The sequence below is a fragment of the Acomys minous genome (genome assembly GCF_964271855.1).
Source record: "Acomys minous genome assembly, chromosome: 15".
Classification (NCBI taxonomy): Eukaryota; Metazoa; Chordata; class Mammalia; order Rodentia; family Muridae; genus Acomys; species Acomys minous.
This window is the reverse complement of record NC_140497.1, coordinates 7,490,227-7,516,052: the sequence shown is the minus strand read 5'-3', so window position 1 is coordinate 7,516,052 and position 25,826 is coordinate 7,490,227. Positions and strand designations below refer to the sequence as shown.

Sequence of the window (25,826 nt, the reverse complement as noted above, 5' to 3'; positions counted from 1 at the left end):
GCCATATTCTAAAAGAAAGATGGGTGGTGGTACACGCCTTTAATCCCAGCACTTTGGATATGTGTGCATAGAGGGAGACGCCGCAGACCTCTGTGAGTTCAATACCAGCTGTGGTCTACATAGTGAATTCCTGACCAACCAGAGTGACACAGTGAGACCCTACCTCAAAAATAAAATAAAATAAAAATGAAAAGAAAGCAAGAAAAAAAAATACAGTGAAGTAAACAAAAAATAAAAGAAAGATGAGGGTTCCAAAACTTAGTGAAGAAAACTTGTTCTTTACAGTTTGGCCAAATCAAGGAGGGGCGTCTCCTAGACCAAACCAATCTAGGGTCTCTAGATTGTCTCATAGCCGAGAGACAGTTGTCTCATAGCCGAGAGAAAATGAAACAAAGGCCACAGATACCTATGTAGCCTAGAGAGAGGGCACGGTCCCGCCTCTATTCTCAGCACTGAGGCCAGGTTCACTTACACTGGGGTTTGGGTGAAGAGCGCAGAACACAAGTGTCCCAATGGACCAGACTAACTTCTAATCGCCCTCCATCCCGGACCCCCTGCCTCCTGCTTCCAGTTAGGCTGGTTGAGGCTTCTAACTAGTCCAGGTTAGTTCCCAAAGTCCGGCTGAGAGTCATTTCTTCTCCAGACAGCAGAGCTCATGGACTTTTTCAGAAGAGACTTCCAGAAGATGGTCGGCTGTCAAGGGCTCAGACAAAACATCGCAGAAAAGAGCTTCTGCAACGTTGGATCCAGCCCACCGCTGACCCCAGGGACTAAGGCACCAAAAGCCCTATCTATGCTTTACCTCGCCAGCACGTTGACCGAAATCACAAGTCAAACATTTCTCCACAGGTTTCCGGTGGCACCCCGCTAAGAAAGGCGGTCAGCTGGTTTCCATGTCCAAAGTCTAAAATCTCAAGAAACTGACTGCGATAAGGACTACAAAAGAAGCCTGGCACTGTGTCACTGCAGTGGCGCACGGAGCTGGGGCTCCTACAAGCGAGAAGAGGCAACGAGGCTGCAAGGACTCGTTCCAAGGCTAGACCTCGGGTTCCAAGGTTTAAAAAGCGCGTGCCTTTAGGTGGCTCTCAAAGCCTTATGTTCTCAGCCTTGAAATGAGAGGGAGCAAAATGAAGGGGGGAAAAAAAAGACTCTTTTTTCTGCATAGGAGCTCGGAAGTCCGAAGTCCCATCGGCCAGGCTCTGAGGCTTGAAGGATACTTAGAAACACTGCAAAGTGGATCCAGGTCTTCTAACCTCGGCGAAGGTTTCTATCTCGATGAATTTTCAGATCCCTAGTGCCAGGCTGCCGCAGGTGCGCTCTGTCAGGTCCCAGAGTCCCTAGGCCCTCCCAAACCCAACACTAACCCCTACCCCATCCCCGCCCCATCCACCCACCCTTCCCCGCCCCCACCGGCTCCGCCCCTAGTCTCCACCCCGCCCCCGTCTCGGCCACGCCCCCGCCGGAAGCACTCGCGCGCCCCGGGGCCAGCGGCGCACCGGGGTCCAGCGCTCGGGGCTGCGCTGCTTTTGAGTCCCGCGATCCGTGGCCCTTTTCCGTATGGATCCCGCAGAGCGCGCGCAGGCGGCGCGAGCTCGGGTGCCCAGGTGGGTGAAGAGGCCGCGCTCGGGGTGCTGGGCGACTGCCCGGGACTGGGTCGGAGCCGGTCGCTGCTGCGCCGGGAGACGCGCGCGTGCTGGGCACAGGAGAGCGAGGGGGAATGAGGAGGTGGAGGAGTGGATGGGATGGGGGAGGGGAGGAAGAGAGGAAGGGAAGGTGGACCTAGGAGGGGGGGAACCGAGGAGTGTCGGATGGCGGAGCTCCTGAACCCCAGTCGCATCCCCGCGGGCGCGGAAACTTGGTTCGGGAGAAACAGGTTCTTTTTGTGTTTGTAGGATCGATCCATATGGATTTGAAAGGCCCGAAGACTTTGATTATGAGGCTTATGAAGAATTCTTTTCCGCGTACCTAGTGATACTCACCAAGAGGGCGATCAAATGGTCCAAACTTCTGAAGGGAAACGGCGGTGTCCGAAAAAGCATGACAGGTGAGAGGCCTGATGTTGGCTGGCATAGCAGCCATTCAATCAAATAGGACTTTACCCCCCCCCCCCAGCAGCCAGAGCCCCTGTGGCGCGACCTCTGGACTGAGGGACCTCCTATAGCGCTACCCTGCAGCAGGTTGAATCCCAGTGGCGTGACTCCCCAGCAGTAGAACCCCACATAGAGCAAGCGTGATTCCCCGGGCCCCCCCTCCCCGGATCCCTCAGCTACTTCCCAGCAGCAGGATCCCTCTATAATGATACTCCTCAGGAGCTGGGTCCCTAAAATCTGAAAGCCAGATCTACAAACGCCACCGCTACCCCTGTGCACGGGCTCGCGCATACCCTAGCAGCTCCATAGGAGCAGGACCCCTTTATAGTTAACCCCCACAACCCCCAAGGAGTTGCTACGAGACCCCTGCCCAAGCGTTGACTGAGTGTGTGTGTGTGTGTGTGTGCCAGAGAGCAGGCCGGGGAGCCCCACACCTGGATGCCTTTTCACCACACCCTCTTAACTGAAGACGGGCAAAGTCCATACTTCCTTGAAAGCCTCGAGTCCTGAGGGAAGTTTAGGACAGACAGCGCCTAGTCCCCAGAGATTGGCCAGGGTAAGCCACGCAGGGTGGGGTCCAGGTGTGTCCATTCCTAAGAGGAGCTGCAATTGGGGTCTGCCCACCAGCTCTCATGCTTCAAACGAGCAGGCTCCTGCTAGTCCAGTCCTGAGACAAACTTTCCCTCTTGCTCTGAACAGGAGCTACCGTGCCTCCTAAAGCATTTCCTCCCCCCTTTCCCCTACATCATATATATTAGATGTTTATTTCCTTGCTAGAATCAAAGGCCCCTCCCTTGCTTGTTTATTTTATTTCATGGTGGAATCCTGGGTACAGGGAATATTGCTTTGTTAAGATAGTCGAGACTTCGTATTTGTTAGAGGAGTGTGTGAAGGTGTTTGCCAGGTGGCCAGGCAGACAGACCTGCACTGTAACCACGAGGGAGTTGATTGCTCAGCGTTCATAACGGATGACCCAAGCCAGGGTAGGAGAGGCCACAGCAGTCTGCGTGCGGACCTGTTTCCAGCCGGCACCTGCAGTTTCTTCCCTTGTGTATTCATTCTTCTCTGTGTGCTAGCATGTTTCCAGCAAGTGCCCACTTTTTTGTCGTCTATGTTTTGTTTACACTTGATACATAATTCATGGGCATGGGAACCGTTTGGATTATATGGAAAGATACAAAATGAGGTTACTTCTCTCCCACCCCAGGCTCTAGTCCACCACAGACGTAATCACAATCACTGGGGATCGCCTTAATGCCTTCCCCCACCCCCCAGGAACACTTGGCCTTCCGTGCAGAAAGTGACTCTTGTTGCTAGGAGGATAGGTAAGGCCAGGCTGGTTGTCCCTGTGGAGATGTACCCACACCAGAATGCGTTCATCCTTCAGGGTCCCGACAGGCCTTGAACCTGCAATCCTCTGCAGCCTCCAGCCACTAGGTCTGCTTTGAAGCTGTCTAATACCTCCTTCAGTAGGTTTGCTTTGGTTTTGAACACTGTCTCCACACTCTGAAAGTAGAATTTGCCGGGCTGGAGAGAGAGCTCAGCGGCTAAGAGGCACAGTACTTCTGCTCTTCCAGAGGACCCGAGTTCAATTTCCAGCACCCATATGGGTGGGTCACAGCCTCCTGTAAGTCCAATGCCTCTGCCCTCTGTGGGCACACATCCTCATGTGTAAACACACACATACACACACACACACACACACACACACACACACACACAGAGTAAAAAATAAAGATAGCTGGCTTTGTGGCCCATGCTTTTTTTTAGGTATACTTATTTATTATTATGTATACAACATGTATACATGCTCTGCCTGCATGTACACCTGCACATCAGAAAAGGGCATCAGATCCCACTATAGATGGTTGTGAGCCACTGTGTAGTAGTTTCTGGGACTTGAACTCTGGACCTCCAGAAGAGCAGTTGGTGCTCCTAACCTCTGAGCCATCTCTCCAGATGCTGGCACATGCTTTTAATTCAAGCACTTGGGTGGATCTCCATGAAGACCAGGTAGGTCTATCTAATAAGGATAGCCAAGGCCACACACACAGAGCCTGTCTTTTTGCCTTTGCCTTTTTTTTTTTTTTAAGACAGTGTCTCACTGAGCAGCCAGAGCTGCAATAGAATAGAACTCTTTATGTAGACCAGATTGGTTTTGAACTCACAGACATCCACCTGCCTCCATCTTCTGAGTGCTGACTGAGATTGAGTATGCACAGCACCACACACACACACACAAAAGGTTAACCGGTTTTAACCATGGTTTTTGCTTTAATATTATTTTGGTTATGTAATATTCATTAGGCTGTAATTATGGTGACAGGTATAACTGGTGTAGACAGATGTGTCTGGCCACTGGCAGGGTGAGAGTTGTCCTGATGTCCTGTCAGGAAGCAAGCCTAATATCTGTAAGAGGTGTGTGAGGTTGCTAGGAGTCTACCTCGCTGGCAGTGTGTATTTCTAGGTAGAGAGCTTATAGTATTGGCCAAGTTCAAGCAAGCATAAAACAGGAGTAGACAAGTTATTCCAGAAATGGCATATTCTAGGTTGACGTAGTGTATTCAGCAGGGCAGTATCTCCAGGAGAGAGATCACATGATCTAAGAAGATGTGTGTCCATGTCGGGGTAGGAGCCAGGGGCTCCTTGATATCTGCTGATTTGTCTCTGTCTGTCTGTCTCTCTCTGTGTCTACCTGTGTCTCTTTTTTTTTTTTCTTAGACAGTGTCTTGGCTATGTAGTCCAGGCTAGCCTTGAACTTGAGACCCTTGTATTTCTGCCTCCTGAGTGCAGCATTATGTCTTCTTACCACCATACATAGCTTTCTGTTTTTGGAGATGTTCTGTCTGTCTTTCTGTCTGTCTGTCTGCCTGTCTGAGTCAGTAGGTGGCATGGTGCCCCTTTTGAAGTTCTTGATCTCACTGGCCAGTTTGTTGTTGTTGCTGTTGTTGAGGTATGAACTTTCCATTGCTGGCTGATGTAGAACTTGCTGTGTAGACCAGACTCGCAGACATCCACCTGCCCTGCCTCCTGAGTACTGAGCTTAGAGTCATGCATCACCGTGCCTTGGGGTTGGTAAAAGAATTGAAACAGGTTCAGAAGGAAACTTGGAGGCGTCTTACTGGCCTTCAAGAGAGGAAGCAGTAGGGCAGACAAGTTGCAGATTTCAGCAGCAGCCAGCAGGAGATTGAAGGCGGCGGAGAGTTTCTGGGTTAGAAGAGGAGACGCTGGGTCCAGGGCGAGGTACACATCCTATTAAGAGCTGTGGCTCCTTCCATTCTCTTTGTCACACTTATCCCATTCTTTTTGTCGTCAGGTGCCGGGTGCTTCCTTTCGTGCCCTGGCTTTAGGCTGGTCTTCTTGGCCTTGTCTGTGTAAGGCAGGCACCTTCTGTGGTAAAAGGGTGTTAGGAACCACTGGCCAAGTCCCCTATAATGGAGTCACTGACCACTGACTGTGCCAGGGAGTGTCACCATGTTGGTATTCTGTATGTCCCAAAGAGGTTTCTGATTCAGGATGCCCCCTCTGTCTACAAGAGAAAAGGTGCTTTAGGCCATGGTTTGTGCTGTTGGTTTGAGGCCTCAAAGGTCCCTCTCTGTCTCTGTCTCTGCCTCTCTTTCTCTCTGTCTCTGGGTGTGCTCACACATGGGCGCATGCACATGCATGTGCGTGTGTGTGTGTGTGTGTGTGTGTGTGTGTGTGTGTGTGTGTGTGTGTGTCTGCCTGTGCCTTTTTTTTTTTGAGACAGTGTCTTGGCTATGTAGTCCAGGCTAGCCTTGTACTTGAGATGCTTGTATCTCCGCCTCCTGAGTGCAGCCTGGGAAAAAGCTGGCCCCACAGGCTCTTCTCCTTGGGTTCTCCCTGCCCAGCATCTCCTGCAGTTACCTGCAAATCTTGTTATCTGAGACATCTCAGATGGCAGCTGTCAGTCATGCTGCTGATCAAGGACAGGTACAATGAATGCTGTTTTCCTGCCCTATGTGAAGATCCGCCAGGAGCCCCGAGAACAGAACGTGCTTTTTCTGCAGCAGGGGGAGTCTGAGCTCAGCCCTTCATCCCGTCCTTAGTCTCCCTTCTTGGTGCAGGGGGCAAGCAGTGGAGTCATGTGCTTCTTTGTCCTCCTAGCGCTCAGTCACACACACCTGCATCCATGTGAAACTGAAGAAGCAGGTTCAGAGCCAAACGCCCCACACCTGGCTTTCGCCTGACTTGGTTGGGCAGACAGGTGGAGGCCAGTTCTCCCTAGGGTTCTCTGCAGGGTTTTATTGGCCGGCTGTGGGTGAACTGCGCCCTCAGAAGGAGATCGGTCTGTGAGGGCAAGAAAGCTGTCTTCATTCCCTCTGAAGAGCAAAGTAAGTTTAGATAAGATAAAAGTTGTGCTGGAGACTGGCCTCTGGGCCAGCAGGATGTCCCGTCTCTGCCCCTCCAATGGCTGGGCTAAGTACGGAAATTGAGGCATGCTTGGGCTCAGGGCTCAGGTATCGGGTGCGGGAATTGGTGTGTGGGACTATTTTACCCTTTGCTTAAAAACAAACGACAAAAACCTTATATTACTAAGTTATTTTTAAAATTTACAATGACACTCATTCTTATGAGTGTACAGTTTTAGGATCTTAGGCAAACAGCAAGGCACTGTTAAAATTCAAATGAGAGCCTGAGTGACTTTAATCCCAATTTTTAGGAGGCAGAGGCAGGAGGATCGCCTTATTGAAGCCAGCCTGGTCCAGGCTGTTCTAGGCCAGGAGTTCTAGGCCAGCTAAGGCTACATAGTGAGGTACTGTCTCAAAAAACTGAAAAAAGTTGGGGAGGGGAGGTGGCTGTTCAGGTCTGTCCGTAGCTAAGAGTGCATCTGGCTTCCAGAGGCCCCGGGTTTGGTCCCCAGCATCTGTGTCAGGCTGTGCTCCAGGGGATCCAGTACTGTCATGGGTACTCCTCACCTCTAGACACATGAAAAGTTAAAACTTTCAGAATTTTATGTCATTTCTGAGTCAGCCTTCCCAGGATGCTTGGCCGGGCTGCAGCATTTGAGTCTGGTTTCCATATTGCACTAGAGGTTTAGCTATGGTCTTGTGAGCCACAGCGGCTCATTCCTTTTTGTCTCAGGTGTTTTTTCAGCCTATCTGCTCGACATTTTGGGTTTGAAAGGCCAACGGAAAAAGCACACACAGGCTTTTTGTGTGAACATAGGCTTCAGGTTTTATTTTCTTTGTTTTTGTTTTGTTTTTTTTTTCTGTTCCCCCGTGCCTTGGTTTTTTGAGACAGGGTTTCTCTGTGTAGCCTTGGCTGTCTTGGACTCACTTTGTAGACCAGGCTGGCCTCGAACTCCGCCTGCGTCTGCCTCCTGAGTGCTGGGATTAAAGGTGTGTACCACTGCACCCAGCTCTTTTGTTGTTGTTAATTGATTAATTTTTGGTTTCAGGTTTTCTTAGTAGGATCGATAGATTTTTATTAAAGGCTTAAAACTGGTAAGAAATTGCGTCATCTAGTGCGTATGAGGCCTAGAATCTGATTCTTAGAATCAAAAGGAGTAGGGTGAAGAGGGGAGGCAGAAAAGAAACTGCGGGCATCTTCCAAAGTTGGCTGTGCATTTTTGTATTCCTGCCCCGCCCGAGGGCTCCAGGGGCTGCACATTTTACACTATTAGTGTCGTTTTATTTTAACCATCCTTCATTTGGACAGACTACTGTTTTTTAATTGAATTTCCTTTGCCACTTTTGTCAGAAAGCAATTGGCTTTGTGTGACTTTTTCTGCATTGCTTTTTAAAAATTAAGTTTTTAAAAAAGTTATGTTTATGGGTATTTTGCCTGCATGTGTGCAGGTGCTTGTAATTGAACCCAGATCCTCTGGAATAGCAATTAATGTTCTTAACAGCTGAACTAACTCTGTTAGCCAGACTCGATTGTGTCCCATGAATCTGCTTACCTAACCCGTCACCAACACCATACTGTGTTTGTTCCTGTGAGTTTATAGGCAGCATGGTATGCTGGGGGTGGGGGTGGGGGGGTGGGGATGCAGACCTGTGCTGAAGCGGTGGTCCCTCTGGGCTCATGGGGTCCTCTGAGTGGGCATCTTTGGCCTCCCTCTGGTTTCTGCCCCTGCAGCCATACTCTGAGTGGCCGCCCGACCTGGCCGGTGTCTCCTTCTTCCCTTCCTCCACGTTAGGACCAGTACCTGGCTGGTGTCTAAAGTCCCTGAGTCTGCCTCCCTGAAGTCTCTTGGCCTTCGCCTCTCTATCTGAAGTGTGGAGGTCTGCCCACTTCCCAGCTGAGGCATTTTTAAATTGTTTTGTTTCTGTCTCTTTTGGTTCTAAGGGTCCAGGGCCTTGTATATGCCAAACACCTGCTATTCTGCCCGCCCCAGCTGGACCAGTGCTATTTGGTCCTGCACCATGGTGGGCAGAGCAGCCATCTAGGACCAAGAACAAGAGGCTGGCTAGAACCCGCAGCCCTAGCCTGACCCCGCACTGGCTAGTCAGTGCAATAGAAGGAAGTGGTCATTACTGTGTGTACCTGGCCGTGTTCCATTTCAGAAGCCTTGTGACTGTGTCTTCCTGGGCAGAGTCAGGAAGCTTTGGGTCATCTCTGCATTGGGTTAGGAAGACCAGAGCATCATCCTGTACCCCGCCCCCCTCTCCGCCCACTGGGCTCTGAGCTCACCTCAGTCTCTCTGGGTTTCAGTGAAGCGCTATGTCCGAAAGGGAATCCCATTGGAGCACCGGGCCCGTGTCTGGATGGCTGTGAGTGGAGCCCAGGCCCAGATGGATCAGAACCCTGGATATTACCACCGACTGCTCGAGGGGGAAAGTAGCCCCAGCTTGGAGGAAGCCATCAGGACAGGTGGGAGGCCTGCGCCCAGTGCCTGGTACCCGCGGAGCTTGGATGGGGAGGGTGGACTAGCATCCTTCCAGGAGCAGAGCTCCACTCTTGCTCAAGTCCTAGGCAATAAAGAAGTCTGCCTTGCCGGGTGACTGGTGGAGCACACCTTTAATCCCAGCAGGCAAAGGCAGCCTGGATCTCGGAGTTCGAGGCCAGCCAGGTCTACAAAGTGAGTTTCAGGACAGCCAGGGCTACACAGAGAAACCCTGTCTCTGGTGTGTGTGTGTGTGTGTGTGTGTGTGTGTGTGTGTGTGTGTGTGTGTAATTCTGCCTTAGTAAGGATGCAAGGTGCTAAATTTGGAGGGGAAATCAAGACTAAAGGGTTCACAAGGAGAATGGCAGACATTTGTGTGACCGCTAGCTCGTGAGGAAATGAGTACAAAGATCGAATTTCCTTTATGAGGGTTTTAGGAGCTTGAGAAGATGGTGTCACCATGGCACCAAGCAGGTGACCTTGGTTACGGTCACCTGATGTCACTATGGAGGCCCTGGTGTCAGGTGGCCACTGTGACTGCCCTGGGCCCTATCTATGGCATCTCCTTTCCTGTCCTTTAGGACCCCAGTGTCAGGGCGTTACTGTGCCGGACTTTTATAGTTACCTACCAGCACAGAGGCGGGGTGCGTCGGGGAGGCCGTCCATGCCATGGGTGGGGTGGGGCCATCCTGCAGCCCCTACTGCCCTCCTCACCCTCAGGTCACATGGCAGGGCCTGTGGGGATTGAAGCAGTCTGTGGGGGCTGTGGAACCCAGGGAGGTAGCCCTGAGAATATTAGATACAGTTGACTGTTACTGTTTGTTTGGAAAAATGATTTTTTTGTTTTTTGTTTTTTTTCGAGACAGGGTTTCTCTGTGTAGCCTTGGCTGTCTTGGACTTGCTTTGTAGACCAGGCTGGCCTCGAACTCACAGCGATCTGCCTGCCTCTGCCTCCCGAGTGCTGGGATTAAAGGCGTGCGCCACCACCACCCGGCTGGAAAAATAATTTTAAAGGTTCCGTTTAGTGCATTTTTAGGGGAAAAAATTATTGTGGGAATTTATGCACATCATAGTTCACCTTTTATTCCTCAAACCAAAATTGTCCTCATAGTTTCCAGCCCCGGCATGTGGCATTCTACTTTTTTTACATACACATATTTTATATTATAATTTATTCACATTACATCTTGGTTGTAATCCCCTCGCTCTTATCTTCCTGTTCCCACCCTCCCGCCTCTTCTGCCCTATTCCCCTCCCCTAGACCTCTGACCACCATCTGACCACAGCCTATCAGGCCTTATCTGGGTAGCCTCTATCTCCTTCCTCTGTGCTCCCACAGGGCCTCTCCACCAAGGGGCAGTGATCAAATCTCTCGGGTGCCAGAGTTCATGTCAGAAGCAGTCCCCCCTCTCCCCTCCCCTTCTCCATGTGGAGAGTGAGCTGTCCATCGGCTACATCTGAACAGGGCTCTAGGTTCTCTGCTTGCAATGCCCTTGGTTGGTGCATCAGTTTGTGCAGCCCTCCCCCCCCCCCTCCACATCCTGCAGCCTTGACAGTCTTCCTGTGGAGCTTCTAACACCCCTTGACCCCCGTCCTTCCATCCCCCATCTCTTCCATATGACTCGCAGCTCTTAACCAACAGTCTGGCTTTGAGTCTCAGTATCTGTCCCGATCCCCTACTGGGCGGAGTTTCCCAGAGGACTTCTACGTTGGGCTGTCAGTCTCCTCTTGTCTCTGTCAATCCCGTGGGACACGTGTAAGCTCCATCACGTAAGCCATTTAAAATCATGTGTTTATTTTTGAGACAGCGTCTCACTATGTAGTCCTGAGGCTGGCCTAGAACTTGCTATGTAGACCAGGCTGGCCTCAACTCACAGTCTGTCTGCCTCTACCTCCCAAGTGCTGGGACAACAGATGTACCTGGCTTGTGTTAGTTATTGTTGTTGTTGTTATTATTATTATTACTACTACTTTTATTTGGTTGTGTGTGTGTGTGTGTGTGTGTGTGTGTGTACGCTCACGTGCATATATAGAGGTTGGAAGACAGAGATTAAAGAGCAGCTTGTGGGAAGTGGTTCTCCTTCCACCATGTAGGTACCAGAAACAGAACTCAGGCCATCAGGCTTGGTGGCAAGGCCCTGTGTTTGTTAGAGAGGATGGCCTCCCAGCCTGACCTGGCGCTCCCTATGACATCACTAATGACCTGCCTCCACCTCCTGAGTGCTGGGGTTACATGCTCCCATATCTGGGTTCTGTGGTGCTGGCTTCAAACCCAAGGCTTTCTGCATGTAGGCAAGCTCTCTACCCACTGAGCCACAGTGCCAGTGCGTTGACTTTTGAGTGTCTGGATAAACAGCGTTAGTGAGCACATGGTAGGGTTTCCATGTCCACAGAACCACTTTGGTGCTGCATGAACAAGGTGCCTATGTCATAGTGAGACATGTGGGAAAATGTCTCGGTCAGGGGTCTCAGAGAGGGTAAGCACAGCCTTCGGCTCTAGTCTGAAGTAGCTCTAGTCTGAAGCGCTGCTGTTGCTGTGACCAGTCTGCGTCACTGAATGTGTTTACAGTCCCAGGGGAGATGTTTTGGGTCTGGGAGGTTATAGAGGGTGAAAGGGCAGGAAGGGCCGGGGCAGGAGAGCCTAGGCACAAAACCCGGCAGCGCGAGTTTACATAATTCCTGGCGTTGGTTTATCTCTGAAGGGACTCTTGCCTGTTCTCCCAATATTCTGGGCATTATTTTTTTTTGGTTTCAGTTCTTCTGAAACTGCAGTGTACTCCGTAGCCCAGGCTAACCCTGGTCTCAGCAGTCATCCTGCCTTAGCCTCCTGAGTGTTACAGTTACAGATGTGAGCCACCATGCCTGGCATTTTGGTATTGTTTAGTTGAGATGGAATATCATTATATAGCCCTAAGACCCTATATGTAGACCAGGCTGGCCTTGAACTCAAAGAAATCGGATTGTTTCTCTTTCCATAGTACTGGGATTAAAGGATCCGAGAGGAGTGTGCTCCAGGCCAGCCCTAGGTTTTTTTTTTTTTTTGGGGGGGCGTTGTTTAGAGACATAGGGGTTTCTCTATGTAGCCTTGGCTGTCCTGGACTCACTTTATAGACCAGGATCTCACAGAGATCCGCTTGCCTCTCCAGTGCCGGAACTAAAGGTGTGCACCACCATGCCTGGCTCAGTCTTAGTCTTATTATATTTGATCTTTGGAATCTAGAAGTTTTCTTCCATGCTGATAGGGCAATTGGAACTGTCCAGTGGAGACCATAGCTCCGGGAAGCCACCTGCCACTCCCAGTTCTGAAAGAACACTGGGCGCCATCAGTGCTGTCCTTCCTGGTGCAGTATGCCATCTCCTGTGCTCCACGCAGGCCCAGGTGTGTGCAGCACGTCTTACGTGGTGGCTAGGCTTCTCTGGGGTGATTCAGGTGCAGCCAGGTGGTGGCCATTCCTGAGATCCAAGACAGAATCTGGCCACTGTGGCAGACAGAGAGAGGCTTGACGGTGACGCTGGTGCATTTCTGTGCAGACCTGAACCGGACTTTCCCTGACAACGTGAGGTTCCGGAAGACAGCGGATCCTTGTCTTCAGAAGACGCTGTACAATGTGCTGCTGGCATATGGACTACACAACCGAGGTGTGGGGTACTGCCAGGTGAGTCCCCAGTGCCTTAAGAGCTGGCATGTGTTGGGGTGGGGTGTCATTTGGCACCCACAGGTCCATAGCAATGACATGTGGCACGTACAGCTTTCTTCCTGGCTCATGAGCTCTGGGTGCAGCGTCTTCTCTCACAGTAGGCCTAGCTTGCAGCGTGGCACCTGTTGGATGACTTTGTGCAATCTGTTGGCGAATAAGGTGAGTGGAACTTGGAAACTGTGGGAATGCCACTGAGTGGGCACAGAATGCAAAGAGCCTGAGGCCTGAGGTGCACTTTGCAGACTTTCTGTGGGTGTGGAGGACCGTGCACTGCAGTGCTGGCCTCGAGGGTATTTCTGGAAGCTTGAGATAATAGATCCTACCTCCAGATTTGAGTCTTGTTTGGATTGCCTGTTGAGAAATAGTTTCCTGATTGTGTTTGGGAGTTTTCTGGGGCCTAAGTGCTTGCCAACTGCATGGCTTAACCCACAAATGGTCCTGGAAATATGAGACCCAGGTGCAGGCTGGACCACAGTCAGGCCTACCTCCTCTGTAGCTGTCAAGGATGATCTGTTCTACTTCCTGCCCAGGCTCCACCCCAGAGTCTGACATTCCTGGGATTGCTTGTTGTCTGTGTCTAGGTCCCCCATGCCTTTAAAAAAAAAAAAAGATTTATTTATTATATATATAGTGTTCTGCCTGCATGTTATACCTGCAGGCCAGAAGAGGACACCAAATCTCATAGATGGTTGTGAGCCACCATGTGGTTGCTGGGAATTGAACTCTTGACCTTTGGAAGAGCAGCCACTGCTCTTAACCTCTGAGCCATCTCTCCAGCCCTGTCCTCTCTTTTTGTAAGGACACATACCACTTCTGAGGCAGACGACTTCTGGCTTTGGGGACACAGACCTGCCTGTAACATGGAAAGTCAAAGTTCTGGGCATTGAGCCAGGAGCCTTTTGCATCATTGAGACGTTCTCAGTCACTGAGCCTTTGTGTGCAAGACACATGTCTGTGCATGCATCTGCATGTAGGGACCAGAGGTTGACATCAAGTGTCCCACCCTATAGATAAGTCCCCACTTCATTTTCAAGAAATGGCCCTCTGAGCTCACGGAACCTGCTGCTTGCTAACTTAGGCAGACTGGCTGGCCAGTAGGCCCTAGAGTAATCCACCTGCCTCTGCGCCCCCAGCACATCAGGACATGCCTGCCTTCTCACATGGGTACTGGGGGTTCAAATTCAGTTGTAGGACAAACACTTTACTGGGCATCTTACTTGAGTCTCATTCTTGGAGGCACCGAGTGGAGATACAGAACAGGTATGGGGGCTCTGTTTCTGGCAGCGGGCGTTGGCTTGTGGTAAGTGAATATTTGTGCAGATCACACAAGCGGTGCCACTTGGTATTATTTGAGCCTATCCTATTGGCCGTGGCAAGCCGGATTTCTTCCCTCTTTTCCAGAGGAAATGCATGTTTATTTTAGAGAGTAGAGGTGAACAGAAGGGAGGGGGGGAGAAGTTGTACAAAGCTTCATTCTCTCAGGGGTGGCAGGAACACACATTCCCAGGTCCTCAGCATAAGCTCCAAGGACTATGGCCTCTGCCTGGCTTTGTGCCAGCACCTGCCCTCTGGGGACCGAGCCCTGCCACCGTCCCACCCCTCGAGTCAGGACCATGGTCCTCACTGATTTCTATTGTTTATCATTTTGGGCTACTAAGGACTGAACATTGAAGCAAGTGCCTCCCCTGGAACTGTTTTATGGTCCTCTTTTAATTTTTTTTTTTTTTTTAATTTGGAGGTAGAGACTCAGTAAGCTACCCAGGCTGGCCTTGAACTTGTGGTCCTCCTCCCTCAGCTTCCAAAAAAGCCCGGGGTTACAGGGCTATGTCGCCAGGCCTGGCTGATGTTTGCTGCTCTTAAAACCACAAGCACTAGCAGTTTCCCCTCTGCGCTGGTCAATTGTCTCAGGCTGATCACTCAGGTGTCAGTCACCACTGTCTGCGCTACAGGCCAGCATTGGGAGGCGAGCGCCTTTGGTTTTGTGTTCTGAGCGGTGGCAGTCAGTGTTCTTCAGGCTGAATCCTTCACGTTGACTAGCTGAACAACGTGGACAACTGCCCTTTGGTCTCCTCCATGCTGTGTAAAGACCTAGAGCAGCACTTTTCAACCCGTGGGTCATGACCTCTTGCAGCAGGGGGCGGGGGAAGGAGTAGAGGAGTGGGGAGGATGGGGGGTGCGGGGTGAGGAGTGGGGAGGATGGGGGGGGCGGGGTGAGGAGTGGGGAGGATGGGGGGGGCGGGGTGAGGAGTGGGGAGGATGGGGGGGGCGGGGTGAGGAGTGGGGAGGATGGGGGGGCGGGGTTATAGGGTGTCAAAGACTCTTTCACAGGGGTTGCATATCAGATACTTATGTTACGGTTTATAACAGTGGCAAAATTAGTTATAAAGTAACGGTGAAAGGATTTATGGTTGGGGGTCACCACCACAGGAGGAACTGGTTAATGGGTCACGTGTTAGGGAGCTCCACACATTTCCAGGAAGGGCAGAAGAGTGGAGCCTGCTGTGAGCTGACCTGCTGCTCTAGGTGACGTTTGTGTTTTCATTCTGATTGCAGGGAATGAATTTCATAGCAGGGTATCTGATCCTCATCACTAAGGATGAAGAGGAGTCCTTTTGGCTCTTGGATGCTCTTGTTGGAAGAATCCTGCCTGGTAGGTTGAAGGGTCTATTTATCTGCCCCACCTCGCCCCGCCCCACCTGGCCCCACCCCACCCTACCCTACTTCTGAAGTCTTTGAAAAGGTCTGGCTGTCCAGTCAGGATGGAGTGACATGGCTGGGGTGTGACTCAGGCATAGAACACTCTCTGGCTCTTTCTTATGAAGGAAGGTCTGGGGTTTGATCATAACACTGGAAAGACAGAGAAAAGGAGAGGGGAGAAATGTAGTGAAAACCGAGCTGACGTTAAGAAAGGTTGGGTTTCCGTGGTCTCTGCTCAGGGTGTGGTCTTGCCTTTGGCCATGTGTCCCCCTGGTCCCTTCCCTGTGCATGTGGCTTTTTCTGTAGTTGAGTTGATTATACATGAGAGCCACAGAGTCCAAACTCTTACTGAGTTTGTGAGAGCTCGGCACATTATTGCCAAGGGTTGCCACGTTGTAAACGGGAAGTCTTTGTCAAATCTGCTGGCCTGTTCGTTAGTGGAGAAGAGCAAACACCAGCTGTAGTAAAGCCGATGTGTGGACCCTGGGCTGCTGAGAGAGGTTCACTGAGAAGAGGCCGTGCCACCTGAGGGAGATGACTGACTTGGGAGAGATGATTTCCTGCCTGTCTAGCCCTACACCTGGCCCCGCAGAAGGGTGTCAGAACGTGAGAGAGTGTGTGGCCTTGAGCCTGGGCTGTTTTCTTGGATGCTGCTCACCTCCTCACTTCACCCTAAGTTGTATGTTCATATTGGTGGAGCCTGTGCCCCAGGGAAGGAGGCCTAGGGGATGTATCAGCTCAAGGCTGACCTCCTGCTGACTTTCCCCAGCCTGGGTTCTGGAGGACTGCAGGACTGTGGGGTACCTGAGCTTAGACACCTTGCTGACGCCTACAGTAGGGAGATGCTCATGGACTGGGACCCACCAGATGGAAGCAAGCCCACCTTGCTGCTGCTGCTGCTGTTAGTCTGAGGCCCAGAGGCAGGGGTGTGTTGTACTGGCTGGTTTGATGTCGACTTGACACAAGTGAGAACCATTTGGGGAACAGCAACTGAGACAATGCCCCCACGAGACTGGCCTATAGGCAAGTGTGTGGTACATTTTCTTGATTGATGATCGATGTGGGAGAGCCTAGGTCACTGTGGGTGGTGCCATCCCTGGGCTAGCGGCTCTGGGTGCTAGAAGAAAGCAGGCTGAGAAAGCCACATTAAGCAGCTCCCTCTGCGGCCTCTGCATCAGCTCCTGCCTCCAGGTTCCTGGCCTGCTTGAGTTCCGGTCCTGACTTCCCTTCATGATGGACTGTGATGTAGAACTATAAATCGAAATAAACCTTTTCCTCCCCAAATTGCTTTTAGTCATGGTGTTTTAGTGCAGTAATAGGAACCCTAACTAAGGCAGGATGCCAGAGACCAGCTGGACTTGTGGAAGGAAGGAGCCTGGGCATGGAGGCACACGCCTTTAGTGCCATCACTCAGGAGGCAAAGGCAAGCTCTGTGAGTTCGAATCTCACCTGGTTTATATAGCAAGTTTCAGTCCACTCACGGCAACACAGTGAGACCCTGCCGCAAAGACAAAAAAGCCCGTATCAGCAGTTTTTGTTAAAGATGCCATGAGTGAGGTAGCTCCTGGTTGGAGAAAGTGTGTGTTGTCCATGGGTAACAGGGGTAGTGTCTGGATTGTGTCAAGAGGCCCTATGGGTGTGAGGTACAGGGATGCAGCTTGGTGGGCAGAGCCTGGAAGGCTCTTGCAGTTAGGAGAGGGGGCACTCACAAAGTGGTGAATTATTAGGTATTCTTGACCCATGGGGCATGTGGTCATGGCCTGATGAAAACTGTTGGAAATGCCGAGGTCTCTTCAAGGAGGAGGAAGTGTAGGGTGTGAGAGCCTGAGTGTCTCACTGGCCACCTGATTAGCCCAGGGCTGCCCCAAACCCAACCCTAGACCTCTAATTGAGGCTGGGTCTCTCTAGCCCCACCCCTTCCTCTTCTGCCTCCCTGGAATTGTGCCTGTCATTAGGCAGCTGCCTGAAGCTGACTGAGGTCTTTTTGTCTTGAGATAGAGTTTCACTATGTGAACGCTGGCTGTCCTGGACCTTGCTATCTAGACCAGGCTGGCCTCGAACTCACAGAGCTCCTCAGGTGTGTACCGTCATGTCTGGCTTCAGATTTTGTCTGTTAGCTTTTCTCATCCTAGTGTCCCAGAGCATGAGAAGCTTGCAGGTGCCAAGTGTCAGCCTAGATCCCAGTTTAAGCCAAGGATGCTCACTTGGGAGTGTCATGTCATCATGTGAAAGGGCTCTGATGTCAAACTGATGGCCTCTGTGGGGTGGAGCATTCTGTGTCTGCCCAGAGGGCCTGCCCACCATTGGCTACAGACCTTTCCTTCACATTGGCACCCTCCCATTCCTTAGTGAATGGATTCCTGCATGTCCAGGAAGACGTTGGACCTGTTTTTCCACTGGAATGCTGGGAAATAGGTTACTAACTGCTGGTCACAGAAACACCTGCCAAAGCCAGACTCGAATGTGATATTCAGGGGCTCCTGGTCTCTGCTGCTCCAGGGTCTAGTTTTGATGCAGGAAGGAAGGATGGATGGAGTGGGACTCCCTTGTCCTGCTGGTCTTGGCAAGGTCTAAGCAGACTCTGCATCTTCCCGGTGGCTTCCTGGTGGCTGCCCTGCCCTGGCTGTGACCTGGTTTGTGGGACTTGTAGGTTGGCTCCTGGGGTCAGGTGTATCCTTTGGGAATTAGACTTTGTGAGTCTAGCTCTTCCTCGGAAAGCCGGGCAGCAAAAATAAGCTGAGCAGTATTATCCCAATCTTTCTCTTCCAGCCATGGCAGCTCAGAAAGAAGTGGGGATCCCAGTACTGTGCTGTGCCCACATATTGGGGCACCTTCATTCTGGAAGGAGGATTTGAGTTTTAATCTCCCCACCATAGCATATTTTTCATTTGCCAATTAATTTTCAGTACTTATTTTGCCTTTAAATATCTGCCATTATTAATTAATAGGTTTAGGAATTAGGAAAATGTAAGATTTTATTATTAAATTTGTTTTTTTTTTTCGAGACAGGGTTTCTCTGTGTAGCCTTGGCTATTCTGGACTCACTTTGTAGTCCAGGCTGGGACTCACAGCGATCCGCCTGCCTCTGCCTCCCGAGTGCTGGGATTAAAGGCGTGCACCACCACGCCCGGCTAAATTTGTATTTTAAAAGATTTTACGTGTATGGATGTTTTGCCTGCATGCATACCGGTGCATCACACGCATGGTGGGTGCCATCAGAGACCAGAAGAGGGTGTTGGGATCCCTTGAAACCAAAGTAACAGATAGTTATGAGCCACGATGTGGGCGCTGGGAATTGGACCCAGGTCCTCTGAAAAGCAGCCAGAGCCATCTCCTAGTTCTTATTTACTTTTTTGAGACAGGGTGTTATCATGTAGCCTTGGCTGGCCTGGAACTCTCTATGGAGACCAGGCTGGCTCAGACTCACAGAGATCATAGAAACCCACCGTGCCCGGCTTCCCAGTGCAGGGCTGCGTGTTCACCCTGCTTAGCTTCCCAGCTTGATTTCTTTTAAAGTCTGTTTAATGTTCATGATCACCACTTACTCTTCCAAGTTCTCTCACTGGAGAAAGAGAGAAACCCTGTCTTGAAAAGCCGGGAGAGGGAGAGCAGTGTATTCTGGGTATGATGGAACACACCTGTACTCCCAGCATTGGGAAACTAAGACAGGAATATCACGAGTTCAAGCACAGCCTGAGCTACATAGGGAGCTCCTGTTTCAGAAATCCAGGAGAGAGTGGGGGAGAAAGCAGTGCCACCTCAAACTGCAGGGTGCACCCCAAGCCCACAGGCTCCTGGACACCAAACCTCGTTGTGCCGTTTTCCTGGGTGCCTGTGATGATGGGTAGGAATAGCTGGTAAGAGAGTTCCAGCTGGGTACTGTGAGGCATGCTGGGGAAGAAAGCCTCTCCCAGAATGCTTTGTGTTTCTATCACCCTTGTGATCAAGGAGACCGGGGGCAGGCACTGTGACAGCCCAAGTAGGATTTGGACTAGAAGCGCACAGGTGGCACCTGTTGGTGACTCAATGGCCATTCCTCCTTTCCCATGTGCAGACACTTATGCTATGCCTGGGGTTTAGGACAAAATGAAGGAACACAGACCCTTTATCCCAAAGAGCAGGTAGGTCTGTTTCTGTCTTTCAGCCTCAGATCTGGGATTAACCCTCAGGATGCCCTTGAACCTGGGATGTGACTGTGTCCCGGTAGGTGGAGCTGGGGGTGAGGCGCTGTGGTCTGGGCACAGAGCTGTAGATCTAGCTGTAAGGCTGGGCATGCAGGGTGGCGCTCACACAGTGTGATAGCTCTGGGCCCAGGGCTCAGCATTCCTTCTCGTCCCAGGAGCTGATGTCTCCATACACAGCTTTCCCAGACTCTTCATCCTCTTCCCCCTCCTCATTTTTGTTCGTTCATTTTTGTTTCTTGAGACAGTTTTTTTTTTCCCGAGACAGGTTTTCTCTGTGTAGCCTTGGCTGTCCTGGACTCACTTTGTAGACCAGGCTGGCCTCGAACTCACAGCGATCCGCCTGCCTCTGCCTCCAGAGTGCTGGGATTAAAGGCCCGGCGAGACAGTTTTTTTCCCATGTAGCCTTGGCTGTCCTAGAACTCACCCTGTAAAACGGGCTGGCCTCAAATTCCCAGAGACTATAGATAGCCACCTGCCTCTGCCTCCTGAGTGCTGGGATTAAAGGAGTGCACCACCACCATCTGGCACTGACTTTTCATTTAGGCTGCTTGCGGGGAGGGCCAAGCTGGCCTCCATGGTGGTTTATAACAGGAAGTGGCGACTCCCTCATTCCCAGCACAGCCTCTCTGCCAGCAAGTGTGGGCTTCCTGCATACTGGCACTAATGACAGTGCTGTTGACACATCCTTTATCAGTAATCAAAAGCAAACAGGTCAAGTCTCAGCATGTGTGCCACAGCATGCATACATCTTCATTATGGAGGATGAAAGGTATAGGTGGGAGAGTCGCAGTCACCTGCAGACCACACCACTTTGTGGCTCTCCCTGGATTTGACTTGTCCTGGGGCAGGCAGGGTGCTGTGCTCGCACGTGAATAGGAGAGGCACTCCTGGAGCGAGGGCTGTGCTCTGACTGCACAAGGTGACTGTGCACACTGGGCATACCTAATGTCCGAGGGTGGTATTGCTGCACTGGTCTGTGCTTCCACAGGACAGTGGTAGGAAAGAGGTCAGGTGTACCGGGTTAATGTAATCCTCCCCTTGGAGACTGTCTCAGTGTCGTGGAGTTCACCAGGCCTGAGTTTAACATCTCTATTTTTGGAAGCTGGTCTAAGCCTCCAAGCAGGGCCAAGGTCATGAATGCTCCTCTGCAAATCTCCTCTGCTGCTCCCGCTCAGCTCCTTTCCCTCTTCTGAGCTGATGAGGAGGCTGGGGGCTGGCCCTGGCTCTCTCTGCACACGCCTCTCCAGCTAAACAGGATGTGCACAATTAGGAAGAAGAGCCGGGCATGTAATCCGAGAGTGTAATCCTGCATTTAGGAGGTTAAGACAAGACAGTCGCAACTTGTAGGTCATCCTGGGAGAGTGAAGCCTAGTTCAGAAACCTAGAATAAGCAAACAGCAAAAGCAAGGGGGAGAGGAAATGGCGGAGAGGCTCCCAGAGGGAGATTCAAAACAAAAAAAGCATGTAAAGGAGGCAGTTTTTCTTTCTTCCTTCCCCCACCTCCTTTTTTTTTTTTTGAGATAGGCTGCCTTGGAACTCCATGTTAGTATAATGATTTGGTTTCAACCTCGATTTTGTTGTTTTGTTTTGTTTTGTTTTTTTGGTTTTTTGAGACAGGGTTTCTCTGTGTAGCCTTAGCTGTCCTGGACTTGCTTTGTAGATCACGCTGGCCTAGAACTCCTAACGATCCACCTGCCCCTGCATCCCGAGTGCTGGGACTAAAGGCGTGCGCCACTACGTCGGGCTGTGGACTGCTCATCCTGTGCCTCTGTTGTGTATTCAGTTCATGGGCAAGACATGGTGTATGTAATTGGTGTACCGTGGTTTCTGTTTTTATCGCAGACCTATTGATTTCTTTTGTAGTGTAAACCAAGCATTAAAATTTATCACAAGTTAAAAGAACTCAGTAGGAAGGCCAGTGAGATGGCTAGGTGGGTGAAGTCACTGGTCCCCTAAGCTAACCTAACCCACTTGATCCCTAGGAAGGGCCTACGTTGTTGAATGGAGAGAACCAAGTCCGTAAAGTTGCACTCTGCTCTTCACACGCATGGCTATCACGGCCCAAATACACCCCCCCCACACACACACCACTGAACAAGAAATTGTAAAGAGAAACCCAGAAGCATGTTGGTAAGACACAAATGAAATGCTGTTGGAAGCACTTGTTAGTATGAATTTGGTTTTTATTATTGTAAAAAAATACACTTCCATCCCCATTCTTTCTGCTCTCCCCCAACCCCATCATGTGGCCCAAGCTAATCTCAAACACTGTGTAGCCAAGTGTTGCGCCTCCCAAGTCTTGAGACTTAGGGCATGTGCCACCATACCTAGTTCTATGCAGCACTGGATCACATTCAGGGCTTCTGGCGTGCTAGACAGCCCCACGCTATTCAGCTGAGCTGCGTCCAGCCCTGAAGCCCAACCCGAAACACTTGACCCATTAACCTGTGACTCCCTCCTCACTATTCAGCGGTGGCCAGAATCTGATGCCAAGGATTTAGCATGGAAGGAGAATATCACACAGAACCTGCATCTTCTGGTGGCTAAACTGGGTGTCCTCAAAGCTCCTGTGTCTGTCTCTCACTCGCTTGCGCTCTCTCTCCCTCTCCCTCTCTGTCTCCAGGATATAAAACCCAGGGACCTTGCGCATGCTATGCATATGCCCTGTCACTGAGCTAAAACTCTTAGCCCTCCTCTTCCATTTTGAAACGGGCTCATGGAGTTACCTGGGCTGTCCTTCAACTCACTCTGTAGCTCAAGTGGGCCCTGAACTTGACATCATTCTTTCTTAGCCTACCGAGGAGCTGAGGATATAGGCCTCTGCCCCTCCCCCTGCCCTTCAAGGCCCTGCCGATTTGACTCCCAGTTCCCCTTCTCCCCTCCATGCGACAGATTACTATAGCCCGGCAATGCTGGGGCTGAAGACGGATCAGGAGGTCCTGGCAGAGCTGGTAAGGATGAAGCTACCAGCCGTGGCAGCCCTGATGGATGGCCATGGTGTGCTGTGGACGCTGCTGGTGTCCCGCTGGTTCATCTGCCTGTTTGTGGACATCCTGCCTGTGGAGGTGAGCACCTTGACTAAGCCCGGGAGCCGTGTGCGCTGCTGTGGAATGACAGGGGCATGTCTGTGTCTCTACAGACTGTGCTACGAATCTGGGACTGTCTATTCAACGAAGGCTCCAAAATCATCTTCCGGGTTGCTCTGACCTTAATTAAGCAACACCAGGAATTTATATTGGAAGCCAGCAGTGTTCCAGACATCTGTGACAAGTTCAAGCAGATCACCAAAGGGGACTTTGTGAGGGAGTGTCACACGTTCATGCAGGTAAGCTCTGGGCTCCTTGGCCTGGGCAGGGGCTCTATAGTTCTCTGTCCTGGTCCCTCTTCCCATGAGGAGGCTCCCTCCCTTTCTGAGCTATGGCTGCTCCTCTGCCTGCCTTCCTCATTTGCAACCTGCTGACTGAGGTGGCTGAAAAGTCTCTCTTGACCTCCTGTGCGAGGCCACTGCTCTTTACCTGGAGCGCCTATTCCTTTACGTTGGTTGGGAGTATTCCCGTTTCCCAGGAGTCTGGGAGCCAGGGAGGCATGAAGTCTCCCTGTCCTTGCAGGTTCTGTTGACCACAGATGGCCATGGACTCCCTCCTGTCCTGGGACAGCATAGTTACCCTTTGCACTTGAGTCAGTCATGCGTGTAGATTGGCCACTGGGTTCTGACCTGGTGCAGGCAGTGTAGATTGCCTCAGAAACCTTTGAACATGAAGTGGGGATGAGGCTGGTTACAGCCTAGAGGATTGAGAGGCCCTCAGAGCCCAGAGCTGTGTAATCAGAGCAGGATCTGCTGCAAAACAAAACCCGAGGGTACCTTTCAAGAGTTTTTGTCTTAAATCAGAGATCTTCCTACACAGACCACACTGGACTCAAACTTAAGAGCTTGGGCTGCCTCTGCCTCCTGAGTATTGGGGTTAAAGGTGTGCACTATCATGTCAGCACTTGGAATGATTTTGTCTCAATATTGAAGTCTCAGATTGTACTTCATTCCACCAAGCTGTACCTTGAAGCCCCGTGCTGGCAAGAAGCACCACAGGAGGCTGGGCATAGTGGCTTGTACTTTTTTGTTTCGAGACACGGTTTCTCTGTGTAGCTTTGGCTGTCCTTGGACTGGCTTTGTAGTCCGGGCTGGCCTCGAACTCACAGCGACCTGCCCACTTCTGCCTCCCTGAGTGCTGCGTTTACGGGCATGCGCCACTGCACCCGGCTCTGGCTGCTCTCCATTTCTGACGGTTGTGCACTCACTACCTTTCCATCTCTGGTTTGCACTAAAGCCAACCACAGCCTACCTTTGTTTGGTTGCTCTTCTTTTAAAACTTATTTATTTTATGTTTGAGTGCTTCGGCTGCATGAATATATGTGCACCGTGTGTGTTGCAGATGGAGACTAGAAGAGGTTTTTTAAAAAGCCCCTGGAATTAGAATTAGTGAGGTTCTAAGTTACTATATGACGCTGGAAACTGAACTCAAGTCGGCTCCAGGAGCAGCCAGCACACTTGACCCATGGCCTCTCTCTCCACCTGCAGTTTGTTTTTGAGTCAGGGTCTTTTGCAGCCTAGGGTGGCCTTGAACTTCTGTTCTTGAACTCTACCTCCCTAATGCTGAGAATATGGGCATGAGCCTCCACACAGGCAGTTTCTGAGGTTCTGGGGCTGAGCCTACAGCTTAGTGCATGTTAGGCACATACTCCAACTGAGCCTCACCAGACCCCTAGCCTACAAGGTTCTAGTACATTTACTTATTGTGTGTACTCGAGTGTGCACATGTGCCACAGTGCCTGTGTGAAGTCGGTTCTTTCCTTCTACCACGTCCTGGAATAAACTCAGGTTATCAGGCTTGGTTACAGGCTGGAGAGATGGCTCGGAGGTTAAGGGCACCGACTGCTCTTCCAGAGGTCCTGAGTTCAATTCCCAGCAAACACATGGTGGCTCACAACCAGCTGTAATGTGATCTGATGCCCTCTTCTGGGCTGCAGGTGTACATGCAGGCAGAGCACTTTACATAATAAATAAATCAGGCTTGGTTACATTGCTTTTACCTGCTGAGCCATGCTCTGTCACCCACCCCACACACACCTGTCTTTGAAGACAGAGCCTCATGTGATCCAGGCTACCCTCAAACTCATTATGTAGCCAACTTATGACCTTCAAGCTTCCATCTCCCAAGTGCTTAAATTACAGGTATGCAACACCGTGTGTGTGTGTGTGTGTGTGTGTGTGTGTGTGTTGGGGTGCTGGGGACCAAACTCAGGATCCTGTTCATACTAAGCACGCACTCTGCCAGCTTAGCCACACCCCTACCACCACAGCCTGCTTTTCAGAATCATTTCAGGGTCACCTGCTTCCTTCAGTCTCAGGCAGTTGTAAAAATCAGTCAAGTGAGGACAACTGAGTGCACATAAGCAGCGTCTAAAGCGTCAACAATCTGCCAGTTCTAGAAGAAAAAAAAAGCTGTGCTGTGGCCTTTGTCTCTTTGACTGGGAACTCTTGATTCCTCCCGTGACCTCTGACCCCAAGCTGCTTCTGAGTCCTGGTAATGTTTCAGACCCATACACTTGCGCACTAGCACGTGCATGCTTGTGCACACCCTGTGGGAGAGTGAGTGGACCGAATGAGGCCAGGAGCACAATGGTGGATAGAGGGGAAGGGCAGGGCAGTGAGTGGTTCTTGGAGTAGACACACCTCGAGACCTGGGTGCTGGTCCTGGGAGAGGCCTGAACACAGACATCCAGAACAGCAGGAAGGACAGGGAGCCACCCTCTCCCCACTCAAAGATCTGCCTGCCCCTTCCTACGGAGTGCTAGGATTAAAGGCTTGTAATGCCATGCCCAGCCAAAGTGAAAATGTGTTACCAGGGGTTGTTTGGAAAAACCCATTGTTTCTCTTCCAGAAAATATTTTCTGAGCCAGGAAGCCTGTCCATGACGACCATCACTAGGCTCCGTGAGAGTTGCAGAGCTGCACTCAGGTAGCCCCACTGCTGCTGCAACTCTGCTTCCACAGCACACTTCACTAATTCCTACTTTGTTCTTCTTGTAAATACTTGATATTATGACACTCTTAATGTGAACTTTAAAACAAATGATTTACAATATAGCATTCTACATTATGCCCGTCGTTGGAGTCATCAATTGAGTGCCCTGGTCCAGGGAGCTGGCTCAGCATGTGCCCACCAAGCCTGACACACTTGGTTTGGTTCTGGACTCGAATGTTTGGAAGCAGAGAGCAGACTCTTTCAAATTGTTCTTTTGAAACACACATG

The 25,826-nt window shown here is 50.9% G+C and overlaps 1 protein-coding gene across 3 annotated transcripts in view; it reads left to right on the top strand.

The window, feature by feature from the left end:
* The first annotated feature begins 1,440 nt into the window (after positions 1 to 1,440).
* The window catches only part of GRTP1 (growth hormone regulated TBC protein 1), a 28,187-nt gene continuing 3,801 nt past the window's right edge, over positions 1,441 to 25,826 (top strand). The window contains exons 1-8 of one of the 3 annotated variants that reach the window (XM_084759900.1): positions 1,443 to 1,604; positions 1,893 to 2,044; positions 8,769 to 8,927; positions 12,472 to 12,596; positions 15,192 to 15,288; positions 22,412 to 22,584; positions 22,659 to 22,844; positions 25,456 to 25,673. In XM_084759900.1, the coding sequence (XP_084616026.1) occupies positions 1,558 to 1,604; positions 1,893 to 2,044; positions 8,769 to 8,927; positions 12,472 to 12,596; positions 15,192 to 15,288; positions 22,412 to 22,584; positions 22,659 to 22,844; positions 25,456 to 25,536 (1,020 nt within the window). In that variant the 5' untranslated portion in view covers positions 1,443 to 1,557 and the 3' untranslated portion in view covers positions 25,537 to 25,673. Of the gene's footprint in view, positions 1,605 to 1,892; positions 2,045 to 8,768; positions 8,928 to 12,471; positions 12,597 to 15,191; positions 15,289 to 22,411; positions 22,585 to 22,658; positions 22,845 to 25,455; positions 25,674 to 25,826 lie in introns of those variants that run through there. The other 2 variants (XM_084759902.1, XM_084759901.1) reach the window with 2 other exon arrangements.